Source organism: Falco cherrug, chromosome 15, assembly GCF_023634085.1.
Source record: "Falco cherrug isolate bFalChe1 chromosome 15, bFalChe1.pri, whole genome shotgun sequence".
NCBI classification, from domain to species: domain Eukaryota; kingdom Metazoa; phylum Chordata; class Aves; order Falconiformes; family Falconidae; genus Falco; species Falco cherrug.
The window spans coordinates 3,423,306-3,439,143 of NC_073711.1; the positions used below are offsets into that span (position 1 = coordinate 3,423,306).

Consider the following 15,838-nt stretch of genomic DNA (forward strand, 5'->3'; position numbering starts at 1 on the left):
TAGTACTTGTATGCACTCCAAATGAAAAGTAACTAACAGTACAATAAAGAATCTGTTCTTACCTTTGCACTCGCTAAAAAACCCAGGGATATGGCTACTCTGGCTCGCAGGTCTGGTCTGTCTTTGGGCCACACATAAGACAACATTGCTCTGATAATCTTTTTGGCATCTATCTCTTTCAGCTATTGGAAAGAACAAACAAAGGCATCACATTATGAAAAGACCCCAGGAAGCAAAATAACAGTATAAATAGGAATGGCTTTTATACATTTGAATCACTTCAGTATTTTATTTGATAGGCAACACACACTTCACAATGTTTGAGACTAGGACTGCATATTAAAATTTCAAGTTATAAGTTTTTAGGTTTACATCCACAACATGCTGTTAAAAAACAGATGACTTGTTCGTAACCCACATGTACTCAACAGTGCAAGTATAGCTGCTGTAAATGGAGCAGAGAGAAAGCCACAATGCACCAGAGCTGAAAACTTCACAGAACAAATAAACCGATCCTTCTTTTTTATCTTCTCAGGATTTCTGTACAAAATGCAAGGGCTTAGTATTTCTTCTTTGGAAGCTGTTTTAACACAGCACAGAAACAATGGGAGGGAAAATGCAAAAATGAAGTAACAAAAAATAAGGCAAAGAGGAAATTTGAAAGGTCTACAATAAACATAAGTAGTCTGGAGAACATTCAGTGAGTGACAATAGAATACAGTATTTAAAAAAAAAAATCACTAGAATTATAGCAACTCACTCTGAAACTGAACACACATGCTGATACATAAATTGAACCAAATACAAATTTCAGCTCAGCTGACTTTGTTGCATTACTACAAACTTAAGCATTTCCAACAATCACTTTCACAGATTTTGGTCATCTTACAAACTTTGCAGGGAAGCAAGAAATACTGCCCATGACTTTTAGGGCGTGTTTTCAGGAATCCAAAGACTAGTCCTTCAGTGGGTGCCCAAAGAAGTTATGACTACTAGCAATAAAACTATTATAGTGGCCTTAACTCAGCTTCCAATGTCATTTAAGAGAATGGCCCTTTAAGAGAATTTAAGAGTTGGGTAATCACGCTTCATGAGGCAGAAGATGCATATGGCCACACATTAGCTTAACTGATACACCCATTTTTTAATGAATTCTTCAAATAGGTTCTCCTTCTCCAAACCTCAAATTCTGCTCTAAATAAGGCCACAGTTCTGTTAACAAGTCTTCTTGGGAAACAGAAGGATTTTTGGTGGTGGTGGTGGTGGTTTTGGTTGTTGTACATTTTACAGAAATACAGGTTATTTTCCAGATGGATAGATGTCTGTATCACACTTGACATACAGACTTGAGATACTCACTGAACTCCCAAGCCAAATACATTGTCTGAAGTCTAAACCATTCTACCCAATCAAGAATATCAGCAGTTATGTTACGCAGTAACATACAGCACAAGTATCAATAAGTCATTTTACTGTGTGGCTACCCTGGGGTTAACTTGAAAGATGTGAAGGTTATCTAAAGCTGAAGGGAGGGCAGCAAGTAGCAGCTAATCTCCTCATTTCAGGCGATATTTGGTAGGGGTGGGGGGCAGACATGAACAAAGTGTTAGTCCACACCTTTTAAAGATGACTCTTCATTACATAAGTCAGTAGAAAGAGGGAGTTTTACAGTATATTGTAATGTTTCCCTCACTAGATTGTGTACTTAAAATGCTTCCTCCTCGACTTCAAGGATAAAACTAACTAGAATAGAAATTCTCTGTTAAAGGTCCAGTGTGAATGAGCAAGAAAGTGAAGTTCTGTTAAAAGGTAAGATTGCTGAGGCAACCAGGGAAAGCAATCCTATAAATGTAAGCTTTTAAAAGAACCAGAAAATTCATCTCAGTGTTTCTAGTCATAGCTTCAAAGAAAACCAAAGAGTAAGAGATACTGCACTTTGTCAACAATTGCATATGTATTGGAGCATTACATTGCATAAGCAGATTTCAAACAACTTTTAAAATATGGATATACGGAATATTTCTAAGTGAAGAGAGGATGCAAAACTATCTATTGTGTCCTACCCATTCAGGAGATGGAGGTATCTGCTGCAGCATATACGTGAATCTTTCCATTTGGGCCAAGGATATGCATAAACAGCAGTTCAAACATTTGGAAAATACCTTTGATCACCACTTACAGGTTAAAAGGAAGTTGAAAAAAAGAGTTATCACATTAACACAAAAGTGCAACCAGAGCAGTTCTAATTATATGTTGCTATTGGCTAGTCAGACTTCGCACAGAAAAGCTATTAAAAAGAATGAAATACCAGGCTGCAAACAAGGCATCTATTTCCTTTTCTTCATGGCTTAGAATGGTGACAGAAGTAAATCCGTTCAGAAAAAAAGTCAGAAGGCAGCCAGTCCTTTGCCAAAGGCCTTGCAAAGGAACCAGAAGAAAAATCAAAGGAGATGCAAAATGCACACATATTACATCAAAGTTTACCATGAAATAAATGTTACTGTTGTACAGAAACACGAGTTGAAAATGGTTTAAATATGCAAGTGGCAACATTAAGAATTAAAATGAGCCATCTGTTTAACGGACTCAGGCCTTTTTTGATTCTCTGTGGTATATAAAAAGGTTAAGAGATGCATTTATTTTACCACCTTTTAAATGGCAGCAATGTTTTATATTTTCTTCCAAGGCCTATTTCTACAGAAATGGAAGGAATGGAAGGAGTATTATAAATCTAATATACCAGGGAGCCAACAAGAAAAGTATTTTCTTCTATTTGAATGCAGCATGTTTTTAAAACACACAACCAAATAGTGAAGACTATTTGCAAAGGAATGAGCATTGACCATCTTCCTGTCCCCTCCACCCATCCCATCTAGGTTCTGGACCTTTTAAAATACCTAAAAAGGGGAAATAAAGAGAGCCATCATTTCTCTCCACAATCTCCAAGATTATTGAGTATGGCAAGCATTCACTGGGCTGACCCTGTGACTTTATGGATAAAGCCTGTGCCAGGATGATGAGCTATCAGAAGCCTGATGGAAGAAAACAGTAGTTTGACTTGCATTTAAGCTGTCATTGCTGATGAAGAAAAAAAGACCCAGTTCTGGCTCCCTGTGTACTCACTCGCAAAGCTGTATCATCCTCTTTATTGTACTAGCACAAGCTGTCCTGCATCTGCATGAGGTTATTTTCTAAACCACTAACAGCTTGCTTCCTCCCCTGCTTCTTCCCTTCTTTGCAGCACTCAATTGCACAGTCCCAGCCCATTTCTCACAGCACCTCTGGAGCTGATGAAACACCGTGATGAACTGATTCCATTTATGAAACTGGCAGAAAACTCTTCAGTGTTTGTTGCAGGGTTTCATCTCACTAAAGAGAGTCAGATAAACCCACAAATTCAGTAGCATGAGATGAAGAACGGCTGAGAACAGAACTTACTTCTTTTTTTACAGCATGAGGAATTCAGACTGTTTCAGTCCACAATATACAGCTTGCTGTGAGCGAAGCAGCTGCAGTGGTTTGGGAAGGGAGGGGGAGCTCCCACCAGTTAGACACGTTATTTTCCAGCTAGATCACCTCACACTAGCTGACTAACTGAACATCCTCATATAGCAAAACACCAAGGTGAGGAAGGAGTTAGGATTCTTCTCAGTTGCCTTATCAGCTTAAATAAATGTCAGATGAAGGCCTGAGTTTTCCTTCCAAACTTTGAGAAAAAAAAAAAAAAGTACTTTGTCTTCTGTCTTTGTACTATCCATCCCTCCACAGAAGGCAAACAATGGCTAGCAAACTAAATAGCAACTGAGTGAAATAGTGGTAGGAGAAGGCTAATTATCAGGGCTCCATCATGACTATCGGTCTTTCCATAAGGAAGTAATATATGTCTGCTTAGTAACAAGTCGGGCCACAGTTTTTATTTCCGTCTATTCTGTGTACAAAAGACTAACACACACAAAAAACCCAAAGGTGGTAAAGAACAATACTGTTTTCAGTTTCAGCATTCAGCACATCAGTCACTGATGCAAGTAAAAATTATTTCGTAGAAAAAACAGTTGTGTAAGCTTCTCTTCTAGTTACTTGTGAAATGAAAGAACCATGCCCTTCATATTCTGTGTTTACCCTTAGTATTTAGTTCTCTATCCCCTGAATCTGCTATAAACAGGGCAATTTAAAACGTTAGCGCCAAAGTCAGTTTCCAGAATGAACAGGCTGGGCTGTCAAAAAAATTCTGGAAGCAAGAAAGGTGTAATATAGCTGACGTATATCACCTGCAGTTTTCCTGAAAGCACAATCCTAGGGGAAAAGAATTCTCATGTAAATTGGGTGCCAGTACTTTTATGCACCAAATACAAGTGTATGTACACACAAGCACAAGAAATGCACTTGCAACATCCTATTTCCTTCCTTCTATTTTTGCTAAGAACCTCTTGGCTTTTGCACACAATTTTACACTTTTTTTTTCCACTCTTCACTCATTTCACCTCTTTTACAGCTAGTTCTTTCTGCTATCTCCTGGATAATCCCTAACAGCTGAGATTTGTTTAGTTAGACAACAGCCTAACTGACTGTGTCCTATATTAACTACATTATAGCTCCACTTCTTGGAGTAAAAAAGTCAGGGGATTGGCTTGTACAGGAATAGCTGCAAGTACTGGGTGAACAGAGAATGCCACTGGAATATGTACACTGCCTAGCAGACTGAAATATACTCACTGGCATCAAAATTTCTGGCTAACATATTCCCAGTGAGTTTTGATGTTAAGGAACATCCACCATTCCTTAACATTACTAGTGTTTTGGTAAATAGAACCTTCCATTCCATTTCCTTTCTGACCGGAGAAAACTGTAAAATTTAGATTTTTGAATGTTGCCAAACTGTGGACCTTTGAAAAGTAGTAACTCCAAAGAAAATATGATGTTTAAACATGTAATACCTGTAACGATTAAATAGGTTTGCCCTGGAAGTTGCCCATGACATGCAAGAAGTTTCAGCTGAAAAATGTCTGCATTTCAGGAAATAGCTCTTTAAAGAAAGAATAAACAGCCCCTCATGGTATTTTTGAAGATAGGTCAGTTGTAAAGCTGAGTCTGTGACATGGGTTTGCAACTGAATCATATGAGGGTGAGTTCGTACTATGTATAAGCAAAAAAACCTTTTACCTGGAGTTATGAAAAATGAAGTTAGGACAGCAAGCAGGAAACATTCAGCTGATCAACATACCCACGCAAACAGAAATTCTAACAGGAAAAAAACCCCACAAATATTTTAGCCCAACAGATGCATAATCACCAAAGTGACAATACAGGAGATAATACCCTCTCATTCACAGGAGAAATACAACCCATAATAATTACATTCCATAACATATATGATTCGGCTAAACACAAAAGAAGGATAGTCTGCTAGCTGTAACATCTGTTTTGCCTAGGAAATCCTTGAAAGAGCCTATACCTGTTGCAATTAAGGCCTTAAAAATCAGCCTAAAGTTAATGCTACATGCAGAGCCAGTAATACTGCTGATTTCCCCCTGTGCCTTACACAGAAAAGATCACAGATGTTTGTTAAAACAAGCTGCATGTACTTTAGGTTATGAAATTCCCTCTTACTACCAAAGCACAAATTTTGGTAGCATGTCTCCTGACTTCTGCCTGTAGCACCAACAGGTTTGGATTCAAGGAAGGGACAACTCAGATCAAAATTTAAGAGGAAATCCTAGCTTTAACGCCTCAGTTTCTTGACAAATGAGGCTGTAAGGAAAGACCTCATCAGAACAGTTGAGCAAACCAGCCCAGAAAGACCTGAATTCTGCACTGAAATTTCAATTTGTCATCAACGTGGTCTTCACTAGTTTTAGGAAAACCCCAGCCAAGATTGGACAAGTTATAACCATCACACACAATCATTCTGCAAATACACAAAGCATCAGAAGTAAGTTTGCAAAGGAAGTGAGCAAATTAAACTTAATAAACTCAGGTGCTCTGATTCTGCAAATTTAATCATGCAAGTTTATACTGTGTTGTTTCAACCAAAAGCTTCCCTTGTCTTCTAACTGTAATCACTTGGTCTAATAAAAGATACTACTTCTCCTTACATACCTATCATAATTATTTTAAGATGTGCTTCCTGAACATAAATAGAGTCAAAAATATATCAATTAACATTAAATCCAACTAAAAATACATGCAGTTTAATTACTTCTCCCCTTCTCTGCTTCAAGTGCCATTTTACCAACTGATGCACTAACTTGTATCCACAAGCTGCTTTCTAATATCCTGAATGTCAAGTCACAGGGATATATTAGTCACAAACAAGAATAACAAATACAATAGATTACAATGGAACATACTTTCAATGAAAAAAATCCACTATAATGCAGGCCAATTTCAAAGGAGTGTGTGACACCAAGACTGCATTTTTAATAAACAACTGAAACACTTCAGCACAGTTGTTATTGTGTGATTAAAACAGTATCTACTCCACTACAGTATTCACATACCTACCAATACAGTTTTTGACAAGTTGTTGCTTGGGGTCATCAGCTTTGGAGTTTTTTTGGGGGGTGGGGAAAGTTGCTCACAGTTTTTATTTAAAAAGCAATAGAAGCAATAGTAATTAAGCAATTTTTTACCCCTTCCTTTGGATCTGTGTGAAGCCCTCCACCTGCATGACCATGCCAACACATTCTCTTTTCTATCAGTCGCCACCTCGGGAGGATCTGTGTGAAAATGAAAAGTCAATTTGCAAGAGCCTCAGGAAACAAGCATGTGAAAGCCAACAGAAAGAAGAACTACTGGTCTGTTTTCCCTCCCTCATTCTCCAACTGTATTGGCTTGCTTTAATAAAAGATACTGCCTCTCTCTAAAAACCTTGCCTTGCTTAAGGAAACAATATTAAGAAAGGGACTATAAATCCAGCAGTATAGTAAAGAGCATGTTCCAAGTAGCCAGGAGGTAAACAAAGCCTTATATATTTTAGTTAAAAGGATACCTAAGAACTGAAAAATGGACTGCAGAACATAGAAAAGAAATTAAAGTTTTGGAGGATAACCATACTCAAGCACATTAATATATAGAGTGCAACACATTTAATCAGCAATACTCTTTCCATGTATGTAAAGAGTAACTTCACTTGGGGGCAAAATAAAGAGATAAATACGCTTCACACTTTTTCCTATCAGGATGAGAATGGCCTAGTGGCACCGTACAACAGGTAAAAGTTAACCCATTTGAGAGCCCCTGCTGCAATCCATATACAGGTGCAGTTAGGAAAAGATCCTGCTTTTTTTACAAAAAATGCTCACTTCTCTTAGCACATGGCCAAGATTCCCTGCTAAATACATACAGATAAAATTTCTGTATTAATGCATGCAGATATACTAAAAAATAGTAACTCACTACCACTAGGTGTTTCTCCAAGTTCAATTTCAAAGTGCCTACCACAAACAATGGACATGTTAAAGCTTTTCAAAAACAGTCTGCATTTTGTTTAAAAGATTTGCTACATGCTGACAATTTCTGGGTTCAAGCCATGCAAAAGCCCTTTAGGAATCCTGTTTTATGATATGGTTTGATAGCGCACCTCAGGGTTTCCTAAAGCAGAATTTCACTTTTCATATATTAAAGAAAAACATTATAAACCCCAATCTAAGTAGATTTCATGCTTTGAAGTTCCAAGGACTCTCAAAAGATTTTAGCTGCTTAAGTTGGTTCTGATTCTAATAACAAAAACGCTCAAAAAACAAGACAAATACATTTCCTAGCTTCATTCAAGCAAAGTGTGTAACTTTGAAATGTGTCATAATTATTCCATGAACAGTATAAATTGCATCTTCCTTATGTTTACATTAGTGTTAAGGCAAGCAGACCTCATATGAGTAAGCGCCTGACATCCTGGCACTCAGAATGATGAGAATAAATTTTCACTGTTTCTTGATATTCCACAACCTAAGCAGAATTTTGAAGTAATAAAGCCCTACATACTCAAGGAAAACTCACAGCTTTCTATGCATTGGTATCTTCTATGCCTGACAACATGAATCTAAGTGTCAACACACAAAACCTACATTTTTAAGAACTCTTCTAAGTTACTGTATTATTATTCATTTCTAGAGATTCAAAAAGATTCTTGAGGAGTGTGCAATAGTCTGAAGCTTTTAAACAGCAGATTAAACTGTAAGATGCTCCAAGGGCTTGAATTTCCTCTGACCTGCAAGTAGGAAGAAAAAAAATTTATACCTACCTCTGAAGCCTCTAAAAACGGCCTTGAATAATCCCCTCGCAGACTGTGCCATGATCTTTGCTTGCAGACTGGCGGAATCTACAGAATAAAAATGTGGAGGGGAAGTAAAAATGCAGTCATGCAGAACATGTACTTCACATACAGCAAATATTCATCTAGTTTATGTAAACAAGCATAACATGAAAACAAGGTTTTGATTTTTAACAACTGACCACGGAAAAACTGGTGGGGAGCAGCTGTAAAATAAATTACACTCAACTATTAAAACTGCTGAGTGACAGTGACTCTTTCCCCTCCCTGAATCCCCACTCCCATCAGACTTTGTTTCTCTTGTACCACGAAAGCCCAAAGTTTTCCCTTTTCTCTCATTTAATTTTCTCCCAGGTTGTCTTCTGACTTCTTTCAAATATTCTTTCGCTCTATTTTTCATTAGGAAATGTTATTCTTATGCTTATAGGTTCTGCCGTATTCAATTCCTCTTAGCTCAGCTCATGCCATGCTCGTCTCACAGACCACGAGGCTAATCAAAGCTACGTGTCCCAACTGGGAAGCACTGGCACTATCAGAAATCAGAGCATGGCTGACTACAAGTTTTAGGTAGGCAGGACACAAGATACCCACTATCCACATCTCCATCAGTGCATCTTTTCATAGATACACTGCTAGGCACCAACTGTAGCATGCTTTACATGTTACATTGAAAGAAATTAATTTTCCATAAGAGTTTCAAAGGACCATTTATTTTCCTTATTAGATGGACTAGCTGGCAGTGCTTCCCCAGTGGCAAAACAGGGACCTCCCTTTTGGTTAGCAAAAATGGTGCCACATCATCTCTGACACATTCAATATTAAATCTTTTACTGCTCTGTTGCAATATTAACCATACACCTCACATTATATAAAAATCACTACCACAGAGCAAACTAGTGAAAGCACTGCTCATCAGCCCACGGCAAAGGACAAATGCCAAAAAGGGAAAAAAAAAGCCAAACCTGATCATAAGAAAGGGTATTTTAAACCTTGACAAACAGCCATGCTGTCGTATATTTTATACCTTGCTTTGAATGTTCCTTTGCTCTTAAGACACATACTTAAGACACATACTGCAAGTTGTGATTTAGTCATTTTTAAGAAAATGAAGATCATTCCCCCACAAGTCACCACATGGGACCTGCTTATTGCAAACATTTCCATTATATGACACACAGAAACCAGCAAACATTACAATTATACATTTTGCACTTTGTAAAGCTAACTGGCCCGGGTGAACTATCCTGATGCTTCCAAGACCTGGGTTAAATTAAAGAGCTCCATTTATAAGGCACTCCATTGTAGATACACTCATAACTTCACAGTTTCACGTCAGCACAGAGGATTCCGTCTAAACTAATATGCTCTCCTTATAAACAGTGAGATAAACAGAAAATACAAGGGAAAAAGAGAAAGACTTCAAGATGCCTCAGCACATCCCAGGTTACTGTAAATTAATGTAATCATTACAAAGGCATGGTTATTTTGGATAACATCAACATGCAAGAGGAGGAGTAAGCACTCCTAGCAGTAACTACTACCGTGGCACCTGGGAAGTGTCTAGAACCCAACACCAAATTAAATTGTACCACCAATACGAAAGGCAGCAGTGTTCTTTAATTCCACAAAGGCAGTTACATCAATACAACTCTACCTGCTTCACCAGTCACAGGCCATTCAGAAGTAGGGATTGTATGATGACAATGTAGAATTTATAGCAGAGACAAGATCCAGGGTGAGAGGCTTAATACCAGCAAGTCCTACATTCATACCAATGAGACTGAGTTCCTGTCTCATACCGCCTAGAGTGCAGTCAGTATATTGAAACGCTCAGCATATTTACGCCAGCATTTATACTTCCTTAAACACATCATGCCAATAAAAGACTGTTAAGACACCATGCCAAAGTGAAGTTTAGGAGCTGATGAACCACTACTCACAACTATGCTTTGGCTTCTCTTAAGACAACACAGCTGGAACCTCTCGTGAGCAGTGCCATTCTCTCCTGCTTGGCCTTGCAAGAAAAAAAAAAATCTTGAGTACTGTAAGAACTGAAATCCAGGTATTCAACTCTGAATGCATTTTGCTGTTGTTGTTGTATATTCCTAGCACATGGGAGTACACAACTGATGCTCCAACAGCTATCAGAAAGAAACTAGTTACTGTTTTTCTAGAATGTACTCATAGGACATGGTAAAAATATTTTACTAATAATTCATATCCTTTGACCCCAGAGCTGGCAGAGCTCTCTTCTGCCTGACACAGGAGACAAACACCATCAAAAGAACAACTTCTATTGAAACACCAGCAAACCCGGTCTCAATCGCTGCATTAGACTACCTGCTTGACTGAAGCTATGAACTGTCATAGGGTTAAGAGATGAATACAGCAAAAAGATGAAAAGATATAAAAAAGAAAAGATTTTTATAAGAAAAGATTTTTTCTTATAAAAAATAAGAAAACCTGTTCTTATTTCCAGTCTTTAGCCTGGAAGACTGGAGGTTTCAGTCCTCTCCTAGGCTCCTGCTAAAACCCAAGTCTCAGCAAAGAAATAAAGAATTAAACAAGGTGAACAATTTATTTCACTGATAAATCCTCCAGCCATCACAGTATTATTAACAAAAATGCCCAAATGAGTCCAACTGAAGCTTACGCTGTCACTCTCTGCAATTCCTGCGGGCAGACTTGGGACTCCACTTTCCCTCATTACAACTCTTTCCCAAGAGATTTAAGACTACAAAGGAAAGGCATACTTGAACCTTCTCTGCAACACATAAAAGTAGCAGGTTATTGCTTTAAAGGAGCAGGAGCAAGTCCTGCTTATTTCTCAGTTTAAGAAATTATGCAGGGAACTTTAATTCTGGCATTTCCAAACTTCTGAATGCCTGACTCTGCACCATTATGTTCTTTTAATGTATTTTTGGATATGATTCTATATACTCTAAAGGATGAAACAGATGTCTAGTACTGATTGCACATAAAAGTCATATTGCTAAAGTGTCATGACTGTTGGTGGTAGTTTAAATACTATAAATGCAAACAAACAACAGGGATTAAACACATTTGCGCAAGGTCAAATCCACACTTAGAAGCTTCTCTCTGGAATATATTATGTACCATTCCAGACATACTGCACTAACCTAATGGGGATGATTTTGTGTTTTTTTAAAAAATAACCGTAACAGAAAAGATAACTGAAGGTGGGGTCCAAGTACCTGTGAAGTATTCCAGTCCCAGTGTTAATTTTGCTTAGTTTGCAAGGCAAGAAAAGATTAATAGGAAAGAGCAGAGGAAGATCAGAGAAAAGGTGAAAATATTCTGCTATAAATATAAACTGTCACCAATATGAACAATACAAACTTCACTGGAGTTACATATAACAACGGCCAATGTGCAATTGCTCTGTACACATAGATGAATGCGTACAGAGCAAATGAAACCAAGAAGGTTAACAAATAGATACCTTAAGGAGTCTTCCCCGTAACATCTTACTAACATACCCTCACGTTTGGCTTGTTTTGGTACAACACATCTCAATGGCAGAGGAGAAAACCCACACAGCATCACAGCAGACACCCCAGTGTACCACAGCACCACTGCTACAGGGAGTGTTGCTTACCCTGTGCCCCCCCTGTATTTCCCAAATTACTTTCAGATCAAATTCCCATAGTTCCATCTGTTCTACTTCATTATATAACCTCCCTTGCAACATTTTTCAGTATTATTAGATGTCCATTTTTATAGACAGACACATGGGACTGCTGATCTGCTCAGCAGTAATGCTTCCTCTATAATGGAATTTTGAAAATTCAAGGAATTTCAAATACTCCGTTACAAAGCATATATCTGTCAGTGAAGACTGTTGACTAACGGTGACTGTTGATTAACAGTTCCCATGCATCAAGCTGTTCAACTACACCATCAAAATCTAGAGAAGAGAATTTAGCAATGCACGCAGACATGTGAAATGATGCCTTGGACAATAAACATCAGTATAATTTCACAGAACGGTCCAAGCTTCAGGTAAAAAAGGAAAGAAAGGCAAAATAGAAATACATTTAATGAAAATACCTGAAATTTCTTTTACAACCACTTCCAGAGAAAGGGATATTATTAAATTATGCAGAAGAACATGCTCTTTATCACGTCATGTGGCAGCTGGAAGGGCAAGATAATGCAAGGGGAAAAAAAAAAAAAAGTATTTTTTACCATTACACTTGCAGCATTTTACAAAGCCCCGCTTTCTACCACTGCCAACATCCTCTCTGAAAGAAACCCCTCAGTGTATTTCTTAGCTTATACGGAACCTAGTAAAATAATTATCGTTAGTTAAAAGCTGTTGGACCTTTTCAGTCAAATGCTATTTTCCTTCCATTTAAGTTGTAGATCGAATAGAATTTGCCATTGCTTTTATTTTGGATGCGGGCAAACTGTTCTACAAAAAAACCCTAAGCTTCCTAGAAAAAAAAAAATAGTCTTTGCTTGGTTACTTTTCAGAGTTCAACAAGCAGGCCACATCCAACTTGCCAATTCTTTCTATCACTACCCAGCAGAGATCCTAAATTCAAAATATGAGTTCTGACATAACGAACCCCTGCCTACTCCAACCACAGGAGGGTAAACTGAAGGAGCGACACTTACGGAAATGCAAACTGATCTCAATATCAATAAATGGCATCTGATCACAGTTCTGCAATATTTACGGCACCTGTTTTTCCCCTCCATAAATTTAGCTATTTTCCTTTCCAGGATATAAATGTTACATGTCTTGTTACTCAGAAAAGCAAGATTCTAATCAAAACCAGTGAAAAACGAAAAATGTAAGTGTGAGGGGAAAAAATAGATCTGTAATGCAACAGTACCTAAACAACTCTACTATATTTGAATCTCATTGTACTAACTGCCATAGAAAATACATACACTGTATTATAAGACAATTTAACAATTCCAAGCTTAAAAAAAAACAACTTACAGCCAACATGAGACAATGAAGACAGGGGGATCAAGTACTGCATGGATACAAAGCAGAGTAGAAGGATGACAGGCAAGTGTTTGAAATGACCTTTTTCAAAAAGAATGGTTGGTAACTTTGCTGTTATGGTCGTATTTCACCAGAGCTTTTCCTTCCTTTAATCACACTTTTTCCCACAAGTTAAGCTGCGGCTATAGTGTTTACCAGCCTGAGCTGTACAAGGCAGAGCTCCTGAACGACACAGCTACGCTGCCGCAAGCCTCTGCTATTTGCGTAGTTACAGCAATAAAAGCTGAACTGTGCTTGTACACTTGATTTTACTCACAAAAATAATTTTACTACAGCAGTAAGAAGCACCATGCTGCTGGTATAACAATGTCACCTGAGGTGCGCCCTCCCAGGGAGGCCCTTACCATTTAGGAACACTTCGGGGAAGACATGCCAGTAAAGCCAACTATCTGGATTTCACAAGTGTTTGGGTCCCACCAGTCTCCCATTCCACGTGAGATTAACAGGCTGGATCATGGGTATTTATTTCACATTTACTGCCTTTGCTTATATTCAACAACCTAGTGCAAAATCTAACCCATATTTGATACCTAGAATATAAAGGTAACCTAAGAGCTTTTTCATGTGCTAAAAGAATATATACTAAGATGTGTCATCACACAGTAGCCTGGAGGCTTTCACGAGAACACGTGCTATAAAACACTACTTTCATTAAACCTTATTCCCAGATGACTGTGAAGCACACTGCTTAGGACTGCAGCAAACAAATTTGTTTTAAATGCAAACCCAGGTGTATTTCTTTGATTTTTTTAGTATCTATAAAAACTTTCAGAATAAGCCCACTAAAAATATTTAAGAGTCCTCATTAGTGTATAAACATAGCACAATAACTAAACAACAAACTAAAACAGGATGCACATACCCGCTTCCAAAAGATTTTTTAAATGCTGAACTGCCTAATTTATAAAAAAAAAAATATCAGTGGCTAGTCACTCTGAAATACAGCCTGCTGAAGTGTCTAGCCAACTGCTGACAGTCACTTCTGTTAATGTCGGCACAATATTTCTTGACCTAGCTGAAAAATCAAGGGGGGGGGGGGGGGGGGGGGGAGGGAGCAAAACGGAAACTCAAATCACCAGACAGTGCATTTTTCCTGTCAGCAAATTTAATGACATGTTAAAAAAAAAAATATCATGTGAACTAGTCCCAACATTTTAAAGGACATTACAACCAAAAACTCCAGAACAGTAAGCTTGAGCCTCCTGCCAGATAATAATAAATGACATTTGCACAACACACATAAAACATGTTGCCCATTTGTCATAATGTGGTACAAAGTTTTTATATAACAAAACCTAAGATCTTGCTCGTGCATTTAATGAATTCTAATTTTCATTCAAATACAGCTTGATGCAGAAGTGAAGCAAAAATGTATCACCAGACTGTAAAAAAAGAAATGCATAATTGTCCACTTTCTAACACAGATGTGCCTAGAAACTAAAAGGCCAAAGAGACGAGCGCATATATATACTACAGACATCGCCTCAGCTTTCTAGTTCAGAAAATCTGGTGCTTAGCAACATGTGGCAATTAAAACTTATCAGCAAGGATGATAATAAAAACATTCAAAAGGAAAACAGGACTATAATTAATACGTCTATACATCACCATGATAACATTGTTGCTTACTCACTAACATCTGAAATATGTTTCCAGGAACATCGGACAATACTGAGTAGCCTGATGTATTTCAATGTCTCCAAACACATGGGAGAAACACTTTATCTGTGTCACCTTCAACTCCCAGCTTCTTGTCTTGCACAGGTTTCAAAACTAAAACCCCCAAACTGGACTGCTTCAGTCCTGCTCATCCCATCTAACCCAGTGAGTAACATGAACCTGACCGCAGTCTATGACAGAATTCTGTCTGTCAGGGGCAACTAATCAAGGCGGATGACAATGAAAACTAGTCACAAACAGTGGTACTCTGGAGGGGAAAAAAGAAGAAACCAAAAAAGGTTATTATCACACAGTAATAATAACCATCTGGGAGTTTATGGGAAGTTCATCCGGCTCAATCTTTGAGACACACTTCCTTCATTCACTCTGAAAAATGCATAAGTATTGTCAAAGGCTAGACTTACTCAATTTGAGACACGTACTCAATTCTTTACTTGTAACAAAAAAATCATTCACTGGAACGTGTTACAGCCTTCCACTGCTGACAGAAAGAATTCAAATTCCCATTTCTTTTCCCTACATAACGGCAAAATTAGCTGTCAGCATAAGTTATCCTCTACACAATGTTCAGCGCCCGTGCGAAGGCATTTCTGTAACGCTGGCCCACGGACAGCTGATCGGAGGCGGCGCAGGCGGAGGGACGGTGCCCCGAACACGGCACAAGGGGGGCAGCTCCGGCCTGCAGCCGCCCGGAGTCCCTCCAGGAAGGCTGCATGAGGCGAGCCGCGCCACGGCCCCCCGGCCGCTCTGCGGGGGCTCCCTCAGCTGCTCTGCGGGGGCTCCCCCGCCCGGCCCGACCACCGGGGTCGGCCCCGGCAGCCCCCGGGCCCCGACAGCCGGGCGAGGTA

General features: G+C 38.6%; 1 protein-coding gene across 1 annotated transcript in view; it reads right to left on the reverse strand.

The window, feature by feature from the left end:
* The window catches only part of ABCB7 (ATP binding cassette subfamily B member 7), a 42,179-nt gene that overhangs the window by 26,030 nt on the left and 311 nt on the right, over positions 1-15,838 (reverse strand). The window contains exons 2-4 of the mRNA XM_055727219.1: positions 8,240-8,317; positions 6,630-6,716; positions 63-182 (exon numbers count right to left, since the gene is read on the reverse strand). Coding sequence (XP_055583194.1) covers positions 63-182; positions 6,630-6,716; positions 8,240-8,317 — 285 coding nt within the window. The remainder of the gene's footprint in view (positions 1-62; positions 183-6,629; positions 6,717-8,239; positions 8,318-15,838) is intronic.